At 37.3% G+C, this 15,384-nt stretch overlaps 2 protein-coding genes and 1 long non-coding RNA gene across 3 annotated transcripts; all 3 read left to right on the top strand.

Annotated features, from left to right (window-relative positions):
• The first annotated feature begins 1,323 nt into the window (after positions 1–1,323).
• LOC123751609 (glutamate receptor-like) lies at positions 1,324–6,016 on the top strand. Its single transcript, XM_045733703.2, has 9 exons — positions 1,324–1,400; positions 1,584–1,674; positions 1,951–2,109; positions 2,533–2,680; positions 3,581–3,798; positions 4,130–4,281; positions 4,447–4,557; positions 5,420–5,580; positions 5,925–6,016. Exons 1-9 carry the CDS (start codon positions 1,324–1,326, stop codon positions 6,014–6,016), a joined length of 1,209 nt encoding a protein of 402 aa, XP_045589659.2.
• Positions 6,017–8,820: 2,804 nt separating this feature from the next.
• On the top strand, positions 8,821–11,162 carry LOC138358330 (uncharacterized). Its single transcript, XR_011225331.1, has 4 exons — positions 8,821–8,907; positions 9,154–9,257; positions 9,779–9,869; positions 11,031–11,162. It is a non-coding gene; the product is annotated as an uncharacterized lncRNA (long non-coding RNA).
• A 351-nt stretch (positions 11,163–11,513) lies between these two features.
• LOC138358329 (glutamate receptor 1-like) lies at positions 11,514–15,121 on the top strand. Its single transcript, XM_069316168.1, has 6 exons — positions 11,514–11,650; positions 12,066–12,283; positions 12,479–12,630; positions 13,074–13,184; positions 13,575–13,735; positions 14,661–15,121. The coding sequence occupies exons 1-6, from the start codon at positions 11,548–11,550 to the stop codon at positions 14,729–14,731; spliced, it is 816 nt and encodes a 271-aa protein (XP_069172269.1). The 5' UTR covers positions 11,514–11,547; the 3' UTR covers positions 14,732–15,121.
• The last annotated feature ends 263 nt before the right edge of the window (positions 15,122–15,384 follow it).

Raw genomic sequence — 15,384 nt, 5'->3', positions numbered from 1 at the left:
CCATTCTTTCGAAATATTTTTTTAGCGTATTTAAATTTCTCGAAAGAGTTTTTCATATGAATTTGCAAAACAATCTTGGTAGAACACTTTCTCACAGAGCCCGTTGTCACTTCTTGATATTATGGTACTTCCAAACATCCTAAGTTTCTTTTCTCAATTAAAAAAGAATGAATTTACTTAGACTGAGATATCTACATTGTTCTTTTCTCATATCGAGAGCCAGTTTTGCAAATACAACAGCGGGAGTATTAAAGATGGTGGATGCTGAGACAAAGACCAAACAAACAAACAAGCATGCTGGATGCTGGGACAAAGACACGATAAACGCTGAAGTATTCATTATGCTGAGACAATGACACAGAATTATATACTTTTTTTGTCATTTTACATAAACGAAGGTTTTTCAGAGTATTCTTCCACTTAGTGAGCTGCAGATTATCTTCTAAATAATTAGTGCTAAGTGCATTATCGTTTACATAGAGTTCTATCAATTACCTTTCCTGTAATTTGTGCTTTGTTAATTATTATACAAAAAATTTTGCACTTGGCAAATTATCCTTTTCATAACTAATGTTTTACAGATTATCGTTCAACAGAATTTAAGTGTTTGTTTTTATAAATAATATACAACGCACAAATTCTTTTTGGTCCATATATTAACCATTTAACCATTATTTAACTTGTATACCGACGAATGACTTTCGAACATTGTATTGATACTTCTTATAACTTTATATCTTTTATTTCTTCAACAGGATCATTGGTGGTTAAGCCACGTGCTTCTTGTTTCTGTCGTTATCTCGACCTCTCCACTCGCCAATTGCAGCGAAGATATAGTGAATACAATATATAAGATTTTTTATATTCATGTCTGAAAAAACACAACAGCATTAAGTAAAATGTCTCCCAATTAAACAGAAATGTCAAGAAAAGTAATCAAAGTACAAGCGGAACTAATATATAAATTGTAAAGTGATCAAGACAAATGAAGACAAGAAATGAAGACAGATGAGGACTACAAATAAAAACCCGAAAACAAGAGAGATAAACATGACCTTATATCGCCCGTTCTTGAGAATCGCTGCTGAAACCGTGAGTATGTATGAATATATATATATATATATATATATATATATATATATATATATATATATATATATATATATATATATTCATCTATATATAATTATCTTTCTATCTATTGCCTTTTTTCGTTTTTCCTTCTCCTTGTCTTTTCACTTTACCCTGGTATAACTGTCTCTCTCTCTCTCGACGTTGCCTGCTCTGCCTCATCAGTGGGTGCCATACATTCGAGTCTACACCATGTCAGACGGCCGCCTTGGGGTGGAGGGTCCTATAGGCAACCTGGTTCAAGTCTTATCCGACACTATTGGCTTCGAGTAAGTCTGATCTCGGTTGTTTGTCCGTCTAAGACAACTCTGATATTTACGAGCATAATAGCATCATTATAGATAATAACAATACTGAGCATTATAATCATAATAATAATATTGATCATTGTGATAAAAAAAAGTTGTTCAACAATTCTGTTAATTCTTTTATTTATTTTTTTGTTTTTACAGTTTCGAATTAGTTCGGCCTCCAGATGGACTCTGGGGAAACAAGCTACCGAATGGATCTTGGTCAGGGATGATGGGAATGGTTGACAGGAAGGTGGGTCCTGGAGGGGTTACTTTGTAAACAAATATTTCCCTGTTCTTGTATATCTGTTTCTTGCTTGTGCAGGCGAGGAGCCACAATAACGTGGCTGAAATATGTTGACCAAACCACACACTAGAATGTGAAGGGACGACGACGTTTCGGTCCGTCCTGGACAATTCTCAAGTCGATTGTTTCTTGCTTAATGTAAATGCACATTTGTACGTGTTTTACGTGCATGCTCTACATTACAACACCAAAGATACAGTGACTTCCTGTATGCACCAGCAGGAGGTGGAGTTCGCCGTGGGTCCGTTCACCATCACGCCTGAGAGGGAGACTGTGTGTGACTTCTCAGCGGCCGTTCACACCGACGACCTGGCCCTCCTGGTGATCAGACCGGGACTCACCAACGACATCAGCGGCTTCCTCAAGCCCTTCAACCCTCTGGTGAGGCCACACACTTATTGGCTAGTGAGACACGTTACAGTTGTTACAGCATTTGGATACTTCATTATGAAGAGCAATTTAGGGAAAATTACTGAAATTTTCTAACAAATCGTATTTTAATAGCGGATATGGTTAAGGTGAACATATCAGATAATAATGGAAAATAGATAGACGGTGCTAAAAATATAAATTCACAATAGAATTCGAATCCATATACAATATATGTATAGTGATATATAGAAACCATATACTAATACAGAACAAGTAATGTTGAACAGCTCATCCTCTGATGTCACATGCAATATTTTATTGCAAATATCCCCAGTCATGACGAGTTTAATATTCCTTAAATTTCGTTTAATGTTGCCAACCTGACTATGGTGGAAAGTATGACACGTGACACACCTGGTAACTTTCCTGCAGGTGTGGCTGTTGGTTCTGTGCAGCATAGTAAGTGTTGCAGCAGTCTTGGCTGGGGTAGTGTGGGCGGAGGGAAATGTGTTTGGCACATCTATCAACAAACTCATTGACAAAGTGTCCATTAACATCATCCAGACGATCATGCAACAGGGTGAGTGTTGCAGAAAGTCATTTTAGAAAGCTTGAATTATTATAGTAATAGTTAAAAAGTCTTAGTATTTGGAGTTGATGTTCTTATGTCTTACTGATATATAATGGTGCTGCTACTGAAGGTAAGAATTAATGTTATATACACGAAAATAATATATTGGACATTCATCGCTATCGTCACTACACTGTTTCCCACTTTCACTAGATATGATGAGTATAAGTATAGGAGTGTAGTGGTATTGGAAAAAAATCCAGATATTAAAAATGACACATAATTATTGACAGTATTTTATATTAGTACTCGCATAAACTATCTCTTTCATATACCTAACACTCTCACTTACTCAACTCTCACATTTTATTTTTGTAATGGAACAAATATTAGTGAATCATTCTGGTTGAGTGACTGAGGAGCTGGACGGTAATCACCAGGCGGTATTGAACAGGTCTTAACGAGACATGAATGTATTCCCAAGGCAATAAATCCACTATAATGTCTGACACCAGCACAACGCAGCCCACTCAGGCAACCTGGAATGCTTTACTTTGATGATTATATCTGTAATGGGTGATTATCTCGTTATTGATGACTGTGTGATGATTGATGACTGGTTGCAATTATATTGCTATTTACTATAATTTAAAAATAAATCTTTATTTAAGCTGTTTATCGGGAATGAATACTTAAATCGATCGTAAGTAATCAAAAACACCAAAAAACTTTACAATTTTGTTTTCTACAATAGTAGTGTTGCATTTATAATTATTTTTTTAGTCAATGAGAGCAGGGGGGATATTTTACGTTTTTTATAAGGAGAGAAAATGCGCTCAATGGGCCAGCAAATAGGCAGTTATTCAAGCATTAGGGAAATTCTGATATTTATATCCATTTTCTCCACAGGCTCTAAATGGATGCCCAAGAAAGACGCCGGCCGCCTTATAGCGACCACGTGGCTTCTGGCGTCCTTTGTGTTCACGTCCTGCTACAGTGGCATCCTCACGGCCATGCTCACGGTGCCTCGGGTCACCATCCCCATAGACTCCCTGGAAGACCTGGTGGCCCAGACTCACCTGCCCTGGCGGCTGGAGGCCGGCTCCATGATGATTCCATTCCTGATGGTAAGACATTTATTCCCGTTTCATATATATTTCCTTAAAAGAGTTCCAATAGTGTTCTGAATTTTTACTAAGTAAAAAATATTTATTCCTACAGTTTTGCTCTAATACGTGGTCTGGTAGCCTCTTTCTGAATGTGTAAAAAATAAAGAGGGCATTATTTAGGAGTCTGCTTGTTTAATCTCTAAATATATAGCAGTTTCTTATATTTCCTCTTTTATACATATGTTAACTAAAAGCATTCTCCTCATATGTGTAAAGAGACACCAGACCTTGATTATCAGGAGTGCATTATAGTACACGCGAGCTGTAAAGATGAACCCGCTCTCATCAGGAGTCTGGAGATCCTGTGCGACAGAAGGTGGCTAGCAAGGTATCCGGCACGTTTCCTGACTGTTGGACGGCGCGTCAAGCGGTCGCCAATGGCGAATACGCTGCACTGTGCGACGTAACCTCTATGAAGAAATCCATGTCCTGGGACTTTAGGTTCAGTACTCAACACAGTTATGAAAAGCCACGCATCTTGGCTGGTGTTTTATTCAAAGGTTTATATCGTGTTTGAGATGTGTTACTGAGTTATTCTTATGAAAATCTTGAAGTAGCATTATGTTTGTAACAAATATCAATACGGAGCCTTCTTTACTCCTGCAGCACAACTGGGAAGTGTCACTTGTACATCGCCCGTCAGAAGGTGTATTCAAACGCCATGATGGCGATGGCTTTCAAGAACAATTCCACCTTCCGCTCCAGAGCTGACGAAATGTAAATTGTATTTTCACATATTTGTTCAGTTTTATGAACTTAGGTATTTAGGTAATTTCTTATTAAGAAACCTCTCCAAGTTTTATTATATTCTGGTCTGACTATATGTAGTCAAGCATAGAAAATACATTAATTATTATTATTATAGTTTTTGCCATATTTTTAACGATGATATTGATGATAGTAAATATCCAACGTTCAAGATTATCCTAACATATCCTGAACTGATATATCCACGAATATGTAGAGTTAGGCCAATGTGCCGGTTGCAGATGTGTAAGAAGAGTTTAGCAATAAGTTCTAATTATGCACTATTTTTTTTAACACCAGTTTAACAGGACTTCTGACACCTGTAGGCAGGCTCAGAGCTCTATTTTCTCCTACCTCACGGTAAACCGCACTCTACTAATTTCCCTGGGACACGACCCGGTAATCCGTTAAAAACAAGTACTCAGCTGCTGCTGTGATGAACAGTTAAGAACTGGAATCCAGCCAATTCTTTCTAGCTAGGACTCGTAACCAGACGAAATATAGAAAAACATATGTAGAAGGACAGAGGAATAATACATTACGAGTATACATTAGAATGCAGCTACATGTCTATAAGAAAAGAGCAATCCTCAGTATCAGTAAAGAGCATGTCATGACAAACAATTGCATGTCAGGTCACTGCATCCTTCATTAACCTGACCTCCATCATCAGTACTCAGTACTTGCTCATCACCGCAAATAATCTTCACCATAAGGGCCCACCACTCACTCATCACCTCGACCTTCTTCACCATCAGGACCCCGGAACGAAGACTGTTACCAGAGAACTCAATTTGATTTTCTGACCCTTAACCCCATCTCTGGCCTCCAGTATCATGATGGTTAAAGAGGCTGGGCTGCTGGAGCGGTGGATGGGGACAGAGATCACCAACACCAGCCAGTGCCTGCGGCCGCCCACCTCAGACAAGAGGGACGGCTTCTCAGCCTTCAGTCTGCAGGCGCTTTCAGGTCCCTTCATCGTCCTCGGCTTTGGTTAGTCCTTTATTATTAGTATTTACCACTATCATTTTGCTGTCTGTCTTTATTATTATTATTTTTAAAATTTGTACTGTTTACATCACATTTTCAAGAAGTAGTGAAAACATTTCGGATATATGAATGATTTTAGTTTTTCCTTACTTCTCTCTTAGAAGTAAGATAGAAGTAAAGAAAGAGATATAAGTAAAGCTGTGTTTGCTAATTATTATTATGGAAACAGTTCAATATATTTATATTGAATGGCTTAAAAAAATAGTTTAATTTGAAGATTTGCAAAAGCTTAAACTCATTTCCTTATTGTTACTAACGTGTTTGGTGAAATTTTGGTTACGTTACAGGTGTGAGTGTTGGGCTGGTGTCGCTGGTGAGCGAACTGATGTATCACAGACTGTGGCACTTTAGCACTCCGGTCTCCACACGCCAGGGATGAGGCTAGGGAGGAGTCCAGGCACCAATTACTGGTGACTAGTTCGTGTATGACTCAATGTTATACTCACACACACACACACACACACACTCTCCCCCCCTCTCCCCCCCCCCCTCTCTCTCTCTCTCTCTCTCTCTCTCTCTCTCTCTCTCTCTCTCTCTCTCTCTCTCTCTCTCTCTCTCTCTCTCTCTCTCTCTCTCTCTCTCTCTCTCTCTCTCTCTCTCTCTCTCTCTCTCTCTCTCTCTCTATATATATATATATATATATATATTTATAAATATATACATATATATATATATATATATATTTATAAATATATACATATATATATAAATATATATATATATATATATATATATATATATATATATAAATATATATATATATATATATATATATATATATATATATATATATATATGTGTGTGTGTATATATATATATGTAATATTATATATATAATACCTTATAGTTGGTGTCGGTAGGGGGTCACATTTCTATCTGTAATATCTTTCAGGACTGCTTCCTCCGTTTTGTCTATGTGGAAAAGAAGTTCCTCTAGAATATTTTAATAGGATATATTTTCCACGGATCACAAAACAGAAGAAAGAGTCCTGAAAGACATTATTGATAGAAACGTAACCCTTTTCCCAACTGACACCAACCACAAGATTGAATTAATACTTTACCAAAAGAGCTAAAAGACCGATAACTTCCTCAAGCAACACTCTCCTGACACCAAACGTAAAGCCTTGACAAAGACGAATGTCGTCTTTGCCTTCATATACCCACTTGAAGACTGTAAGTCTCAAGGATCGTATGGTCTCTTCACACGACCAGATAGTCACAGGCAATATCATGAAAAACAACACTTAAATAATCGACACATACATTGACAATAGACTATTGAACATTGCCGAGGCACTTCACATCATATAAACCCAGCCAATAATCAATAGCTACCTAACACCTAGTTACACTTGGCCATCTTCGAGACCAAGACGAAACACCCATTATTCAACCCCAACCATCATATCGAAGACATGTAACTTGTAATGAGCCTCATGGTCCTTAAGGAGGCGGTTCATCTCACTTTACGTTACTTATTCGGCTGCTCCAACCATATTGTATTCACTAGTACTTTGAAAATGTAAACAAGGGTTAACGAAACACTTCTCACTGCGTCAGGCAATGTAAAATAAGACTGTAAAATGAACTTTGTAGAGTTAGCTTCTCAACTTCTTTTTCAAGTAAAGGAAAACATTTGAAAAAACAGAGAAGATTCGTGCTAGAATCATTAATTTTCCCCTTTCTGTCATATTGAATAACACACGTCTACAAGAAAGTGTTGAGTGCCAACTGTACATGACGAAGGAGACGATATTGATCACGATATGAAGCGTCTCACCTGCAAGATGACTTCGCCCTACCTTGCCACGGCTAATGATCAGTGAGTTTGGTCTTATTCGAGTTTTGTCTTATATTTCCTCACGCTGGAGGAAATATATTTTATCCAGCTTGGATGTGTACCATGATCTTCATCTTTTCTCATACCTCAGTCCCCTCAGCTCCCGAACGAATTTCGTTGTATATTTTTGGACCTTTTCTAGTTTCTCGTGTGTATGTGTGTGTGTGTACGTTTAAGTATATAAAATGTGGCTCAAAATTAATATATAATACTTTGCGCTAACTTTAAAGCAAAATACACAACAATAAAATATCAGGGATACTCTCTGATTACCTATTTACTGATTTGCAAATATTCATTTGCACCTGACTGCAAAATTCATGAAATAGCTCGTCTCTGCAGCAAGCTTAAGAGACAAGAAGCTCCTTATTTATTAAAATTAATTTTAAAATGAAATTTTAAGATATACACAGTATATGTACCAGCAGACTTTCAGAGTTCCACTAGTGTTGCAACAGTGACAGACGCAAGAAGGTGAGAGTTGGCGATACGAGCCTTCAACTCCAAGTGAGGAAGTTATTCACTTGTTTTTTTCAATGGATTTACAAATTCGTCGTGCCTCATGTGACAGATGATCAATGGGAATGAAGGGAAATCTCATATTTGGGATTGAAAGTAGTACAAATCTCCACTTTATCTCACTCGCTTCATGATATGAATGTTAGAGGAAGACCTGAAGGTTGTGTGGCTGGGGTTGACCTATGACCTGAGAGGCACGTGTTTGGGATCCTGGGAAGACCTGAAGGTTGTGTTGCTGGGGTTGAGCTATGACCTGAGAGGCATGTGTTTGGGATCCTGGGAAGACCTGAAGGTTGTGTGGCTGGGGTTGACCTATGACCTGAGAGGCACGTGTTTGGGATCCTGGGAAGACCTGAAGGTTGTGTTGCTGGGGTTGAGCTATGACCTGAGAGGCATGTGTTTGGGATCCTGGGAAGACCTGAAGGTTGTGTGGCTGGGGTTGACCTATGACCTGAGAGGCATGTGTTTGGGATCCTGGGAAGACCTGAAGATTGTATGGTTGGTAATCACGGTGATCAAGACCTTAGGAGTCAACTATTGTTCTCAATGTACTTTTTCATTGTTCTATTGCTGCATTTGTCGATCTTTGTTTTATGATTTTATAACCCACACTAATACAAAGCTGATTCTTCAGAGTTTCAAATTGTCTATAGATATGCTTTTCCATCACTAATAAGACCTTCTGAAAATAAAAAAAAATTTGGATACAGATTAAAAATAATGAAATATAATTAATGATATGATTGCCACTGAATAATATTTGTACGCTTGCCTTTTAAAATTGTAATGTGGTTCTATGTTTTAAACATCAACTGACTCGCAGTCACAAGAGAATACTCCCCACTACCAATTTTGCCACCACCAACATGTCCACCAACAGACCATTTATCAAAATTGCCGCTGAAGAAGTGAGTATTGGTATAAATGAATATATATCAACCAAACTGTCACATTGTCGTAACTGCAAAACCAAGTTAGTACAAAGATATAAGATATGTTCTAAAGTAACTCATAATGTTCATGTGTGGGAGTATGTGATAAAATCCGAGATAAATGGTACTTCTTTGCCATTTGCATCTATGTCACTATTTATATATATAATGATTTCTCCGTCTCTCTTATTGTGGTGTATGGTGACGGTGGCGGCAGAATAGTGGGTGCCCTGGACCAAGGTGAAGGATGACCTGGGTGGACCCATCACCATCACCGGGCCCACAGCCAACCTCCTCCATATCCTAGCTCATTGCCTTCACTTTGAGTGAGCAACTTCGCATCTTATAGTGATTTTTCTTTGGCTCTAAATGCGTTTGTTAATCAGTTGTACATATGGCTACGAAGCTAGTATATATATATATATATATATATATATATATATATATATATATATATATATATATATATATGGCGAATTGATTATATATATATATTCATGTTACCATTAGAATGTATACATTGAATTACTAGAGATATTTTATATTGTGTGGAAATCATGTACAGTATTTTTGAAAGAGTGCGATGCAAGTTTGCTATTAAGTACACTAAAATATGTATTTATTTTATATGAAATTTATTAATTGTTAACTTAGCTACTATAATCTATCTCTCTCTCTCTCTCTTTCTCTCTCTCTCTCTCTCCCTCTCTCCCTCTCTCTCTCTCTCTCTCTCTCTCTCTCTCTCTCTCTCTCTCTCTCTCTCTCTCTCTCTCTCTCTCTCTCTCTCTCTCTCTCTCTCTCTCTCTCTCTCTCTCTCTCTCTCTCTCTCTCTCTCTCTCTCTCTTAGTTACGAATTAGTTCGGCCACCTGATGGGTACTGGGGCAGTGAGACACAGAACGGTTCCTGGAATGGCATGATTGGCATGGTTCATAGAGGGGTAAGTGGACTGTTGTCCGGAGTGTTCTATATGTATATGTTGCAGTCAAATATTTATAGTTGGGAACTTGTTCTCACTGCCTAACGAATTCTTTAGCAAAAATACATAACGATCTGAAACTTTCAAGATAATAAAGATATTCGCTGGTGAGGAGATGATGTTAAGGTGACAACCTCAAGATGAAGAAGAGCTTTTGATTATACTATATATATATATATATATATATATATGCGGAAAATCCACAGAGAAATATGAAATGAGGTGAACGTTTCGGCTTTGTTAAAGCCTTTGTCAACACCAGACTGACTAAGGAGAAGGGAGAAGGGGGAGGATATATAGGCCGACACCTGACCAACCCATCCCTAGGGTTGGTCAGGTGTCCAACCCTAGGGATGTCCAATCCCCCTTCTCCCTTCTCCTTAGTCTGGTGTTGACAAAGGCTTTAACAAAGCCGAAACGTTCACCTCATTTCATATTTCTCTGTGGATTTTCCGCATAAAATGATCAGTGTTTTGTGATCGTCAATTGCATATATATATATATATATATATATATATATATATATATATATATATATATATATATATATATATATATATATATATATATGTATATATATATATATATATATATATATATATATATATATATATATATATATATATATATATATATGTCGTACCTAATAGCCAGAACGCACTTCTCAGCCTACTATTCAAGGCCCGATTTGCCTAATAAGCCAAGTTTTCATGAATTAATGTTTTTTCGTCTACCTAACCTACCTAACCTAACCTAACCTAGCTTTTTTTGGCTACCTAACCTAACCTTACCTATAAATATAGGTTAGGTTAGGTTAGGTAGGGTTGGTTAGGTTCGGTCATATATCTACGTTAATTTTAACTCCAATAAAAAAAAATTGACCTCATACATAGAGAAAAGGGTTGCTTTATCATTTCATAAGAAAAAAATTATAGTAAATATATTAATTCAGGAAAACTTGGCTTATTAGGCAAATCGGGCCTTGAATAGTAGGCTGAGAAGTGAGTTCTGGCTACTAGGTACGACATATATATATATATATATGTATGAACATACATACATATATATGTATGTATGTATGCTCAATAATGAATTTTGTCCGTTTACTATTTTGTCATTCAGGAGGTGGAATTTGCCCTAGGTCCCTTTACCATGACACCAGAGAGAGGATCAGTCACCCAATTATCTCACCCACTACACAACGACAACAAGGCCATCATTACGGTCAGACCCGGCCTCCAGAACGACATCACAGGATTTCTCAAGCCCTTCACCTTAGAGGTAAGTCCTCACAAAGATAGTTAGAGAGAGAAAATGGTGATATGTTTTAGAATACAATCTTATACCTTTGAATTCTTGTTTACATACTTAAGAATAGTGAATTTGGTAATCACTAAACTTTTTTCCCTGAATTCCTAAACAAACTAAAATATATAAATAAGGCATAATTTGGAAACTTTTTCAATATGTTCTCTGAGCCAAGAAAGTATAACACTTTAAACTTTAAACAAACATTATCAGCTTATATCATGAAGATATACCTCACTCATTATTCATTAGGGCTAAGTAATTATTTGTAGGTTCTTGTCCCCAGGTGTGGCTGTTATTTCTTGCCAGTGTAGTGTGTGTGGAGAGAGTCATGGTGTGGCTGGTGACCACTGAGGAGAAATTATTTGACTTACGCACTAGAAACACGCCATCTAAAATCTCCGCCTGGGTTTTTCAAACGGTCACTGAGCAAAGTAAGTCTGATTGGTAGATGTGTTGCTAAACGTTCCTCTTTTGGTTATTTTATTTTGTAAATCAGCTCTCGTTTATCTTTTTGTGTATTTAACATGAATAACAACACAACTAAGTGGTGGCAGCTTCAGGCCAGTGTTTTTAATAGCGGTTAATAGGGTCATGTAGTTCAATGATCAGTGCAGCTGGTACGCAGCCATAAGGTACCGTGTTTGATTCCCGCAGCTGGACAGAGACGTTTGAGCACGTTTCCTTGCACCTGTTACCGCTGCTTAACAGTAAGAGCATTGTTAGGAATGAAATTAAAAAAAGATTTTGAATAACTTACCAGGAGTATCGTTTCTTGTTGACTATCAGACTCCTAGCGTCCATAGTGTTCAGTTTACAGTGACTTCGTTACTACCAATATCCCTACAGGTCCAAAGTGGCTGCCTAAACGGGACGGTGGTCGTCTCATAGCGACCACATGGCTCCTGGCTGCCATAGTCTTTATGTCTTGCTACAGCGGTATCCTTACGGCCATGATGACTGTGCCTCGGGTCTCTACCCCCATAGACTCCCTGGCGGACCTGGTGGCCCAGTCTAAACTGCCTTGGCGACTGGAGGCTGGCTCAATGATAACGGCATTCCTTATGGTATGCATTTTCGGTTCAAATATAAAACATAAATACAAAATATCTTTCTTTAGAAATTATCTGAACTGTTAGTCGCAAAGATTTTTTTTTACTGTTGTCCATTCTTCACATATAAGAATCAATACATATATTTATTCTGCCATTGATAACCTGTAGAACAATTAAAATATTTGGGTATTTTTTTTTAACTTGTAGGAGTCCGGAGATCCTGTGCGTCAGAAGGCGGTGACCGCCATGTCAGGCTCCATCTCTGACTGCTGGGCGGCGCGTCAGGCGCTTGTCCAAGGTCACTATGCTGCCATCTGCGACGAGACTACCATGAAGAAAACCATGTCCTGGGATTTTAGGTGATTTATATATATATGACAATGTCAGACCACGAAGGAAAAATGAAACAGGAAATTTCCTTAAGTACTTTCGTATATTAAATACATCTTCAGAAGGTGTATATATATATATATATATATATATATATATATATATATATATATATATATATATATATATATATATATATATATATATATATATATAGATATATATATATATATATATGTATATATATATATATATATATATATATATATATATATATATATATATATATATATATATATATATATATATATATAGGGTCATGTATAACCACAATTGAAATAGAAAATAGAATAGCTGAGGCATTTTCGTCCTTCTCAGGTCATTGTCAATATCTTAACTGGCTATATATATACATTATAAATTTCTTATGTAATGATATTGTGAATGTATGAGTATCGTCTCCTACCGACAGTACAAGCGGTAAGTGTCATCTATACATCGCCAGAGACAAGGTACTCACAAACCTCATGATGGCCTTGGCGTTCAAGAAGAACTCTACTTTCCTGTCTGGGGTCAACAAGATGTGAGTGCCTCTACTACATCTTAAAAATTACTAGAACGTTAAGAATACGTAAATTGCCTCCATGATAAAACAAACTTTATGGAGATAAAGTGTAGCCAAAATTATTTACAGCAGAAAAAAACAATAAGTGGTGAAAATAATGAGAAAACTTTTCTTTGGTTTATAACTCTTCAGTACGACCCAATTTATCTGTAAATGGTTTTCTCATGCACCTATTATTAGTCCTTTGATGTATATGTTAATAATCTCAGTAACTAGCTGATTGTGCTTTAACTTGATTAGCTAAATGAATATTAGGACTCAATTTCTGATTCCATTATGTGCCTGTCTACTCTACAACTCACAGGATTGGTATGGAACACATATTTAACTAACTAAACTATCACACAGTCTCCTGGTAGTGAAAGAGGCGGGGCTGGTGGCTAAGTGGCTGGGAGAGCAGATCACCAACACCTCACAGTGTCTTCGACCTCCCTCTGCTGACAGACGTGACGGCATCTCTCCTCTCAACCTTGATGCCTTCGTCGGGCCGCTCCTTGTCCTCTTCGGAGGTAAAACGAAGTACAGACAATTAGTCCTAGTAACATGGCTGAAAATTAGACACCCAACTTACAAATCTGAAAATAAATGAGCTGGCGATTTTTCGGTCTTTCCCGGACCATTATCAAGTAAAGTTCCTTTAGATTCAGATTTGTTGGCTGGGTGTCTAAACCGAAGTCCACGCAAGTAGCCTCAGGAAGCAATGGAATGTTTGTCAGAAGTATTAAAGTGTATGCAGACAAGTTTAAAACTTTCCACGGTGCGTTAAGAGTTGGCATATAGCTGTAAACAGTGTGAAGGATAACATGAGTGCATATGTTAGAGAGACTGGAAACTTAAGCGTCTGGGTATTCTTTAATGTTTGCAGGAAACTTCGGAGATGTTGTCTGCAGACATTAATGAAGCCTGCATAAAGGAAGCCTTTGATAATATTAGGATGATTTACAGACTTTTATAAACAGATGAGGGAGGGAGGGAGGGAATTATCAGGGAAAAGAGCCTAGGCATTTCGACTATATAGCACTTGGAAGTGATCAGGATTTGGGATAAGACGGGGGAGGGGTAGACAGGGGAAAAATTTATTAGGGAAATATTAGAATATAAGGAAGCCCACGGAGATAGGTTGGGAATCGATGAAAGAGAGAGGTGGAGATTCTAGGTTTGATCTAATCAGGATATTTTGAGCCACTGAAAAGTAAGACATGTGGAAATTTTCAAGATGGCTGTGGAGTCTTGTATCAAGTATACATGGGGAATCTTTAGTATTTCTGGTACCATCAGTAAATACATAAACCATTTAAACTAGAGGTATGTTGAATCCCTCATGTAGAATTCCATTAAATAATGCTAAAAGTCTAGTGGTGACGTACAATTAAATATATGTAAGATATGATGAAGATCCCTCCTTAGTGAATACGATATAACAATTTCTTACAGGAATGATTCTTGGTGCGTTGACATTCGTAGGAGAACATTTCATCTGGCGCATAACGTGGATGACCCAGTGAACGGCCAGCATCCCTTCCTCCGGCCAATCACCCAACATCTTGACAGTCGTAGTGGCAATTGAAGTGTGTTTTTTTCCCTGGGTACTCGCCTAATTTTCACTCACTTACCTGAGGTTCAGGGGAATGAGCTTCAGTTTTGTATTCTATTTTTCAACTTACAATCGACTAGATTCTCGTGTAAATTGCGTTCTAATTATATTACCATTTGAACCTGTGTATTCAATCTGGCTCCAAAACTTATTGCATTATATGTAATCAATCTTAAAAATATAAGAGCGTGTGTGTGTGTGTGTATTTATCTGTTAACTTACATATATACTTAGTTGCATATATATTGAATATACTTATTTATATATATTTAACCACGCATAGATATATATATATCATTGAACAGTGTAAGCATAAATAATTACAAAGCTGTATGTGTATAAGCATATTACAAAATTGCTAGTTTAAACCTATATCATTACTTTACAAAAATAAATATATAACTTTAACTGGCTACCCATAGCAAAATATCTATAATTTTTTAACCTTGATGACTACAAGAAAAATTCCTGTTAAAATGAACGGGAGCCGGTCGGCCGAGCGGACAGCACGCTGGACTTGTGATCCTGTGGTCCTGGGTTCGATCCCAGGCGCCGGCGAGAAAC

Source organism: Procambarus clarkii, chromosome 83 (assembly GCF_040958095.1).
Source record: "Procambarus clarkii isolate CNS0578487 chromosome 83, FALCON_Pclarkii_2.0, whole genome shotgun sequence".
In the NCBI taxonomy this organism is placed as follows: Eukaryota; Metazoa; Arthropoda; class Malacostraca; order Decapoda; family Cambaridae; genus Procambarus; species Procambarus clarkii.
This window is presented reverse-complemented; position numbering and strand designations above follow the sequence as displayed.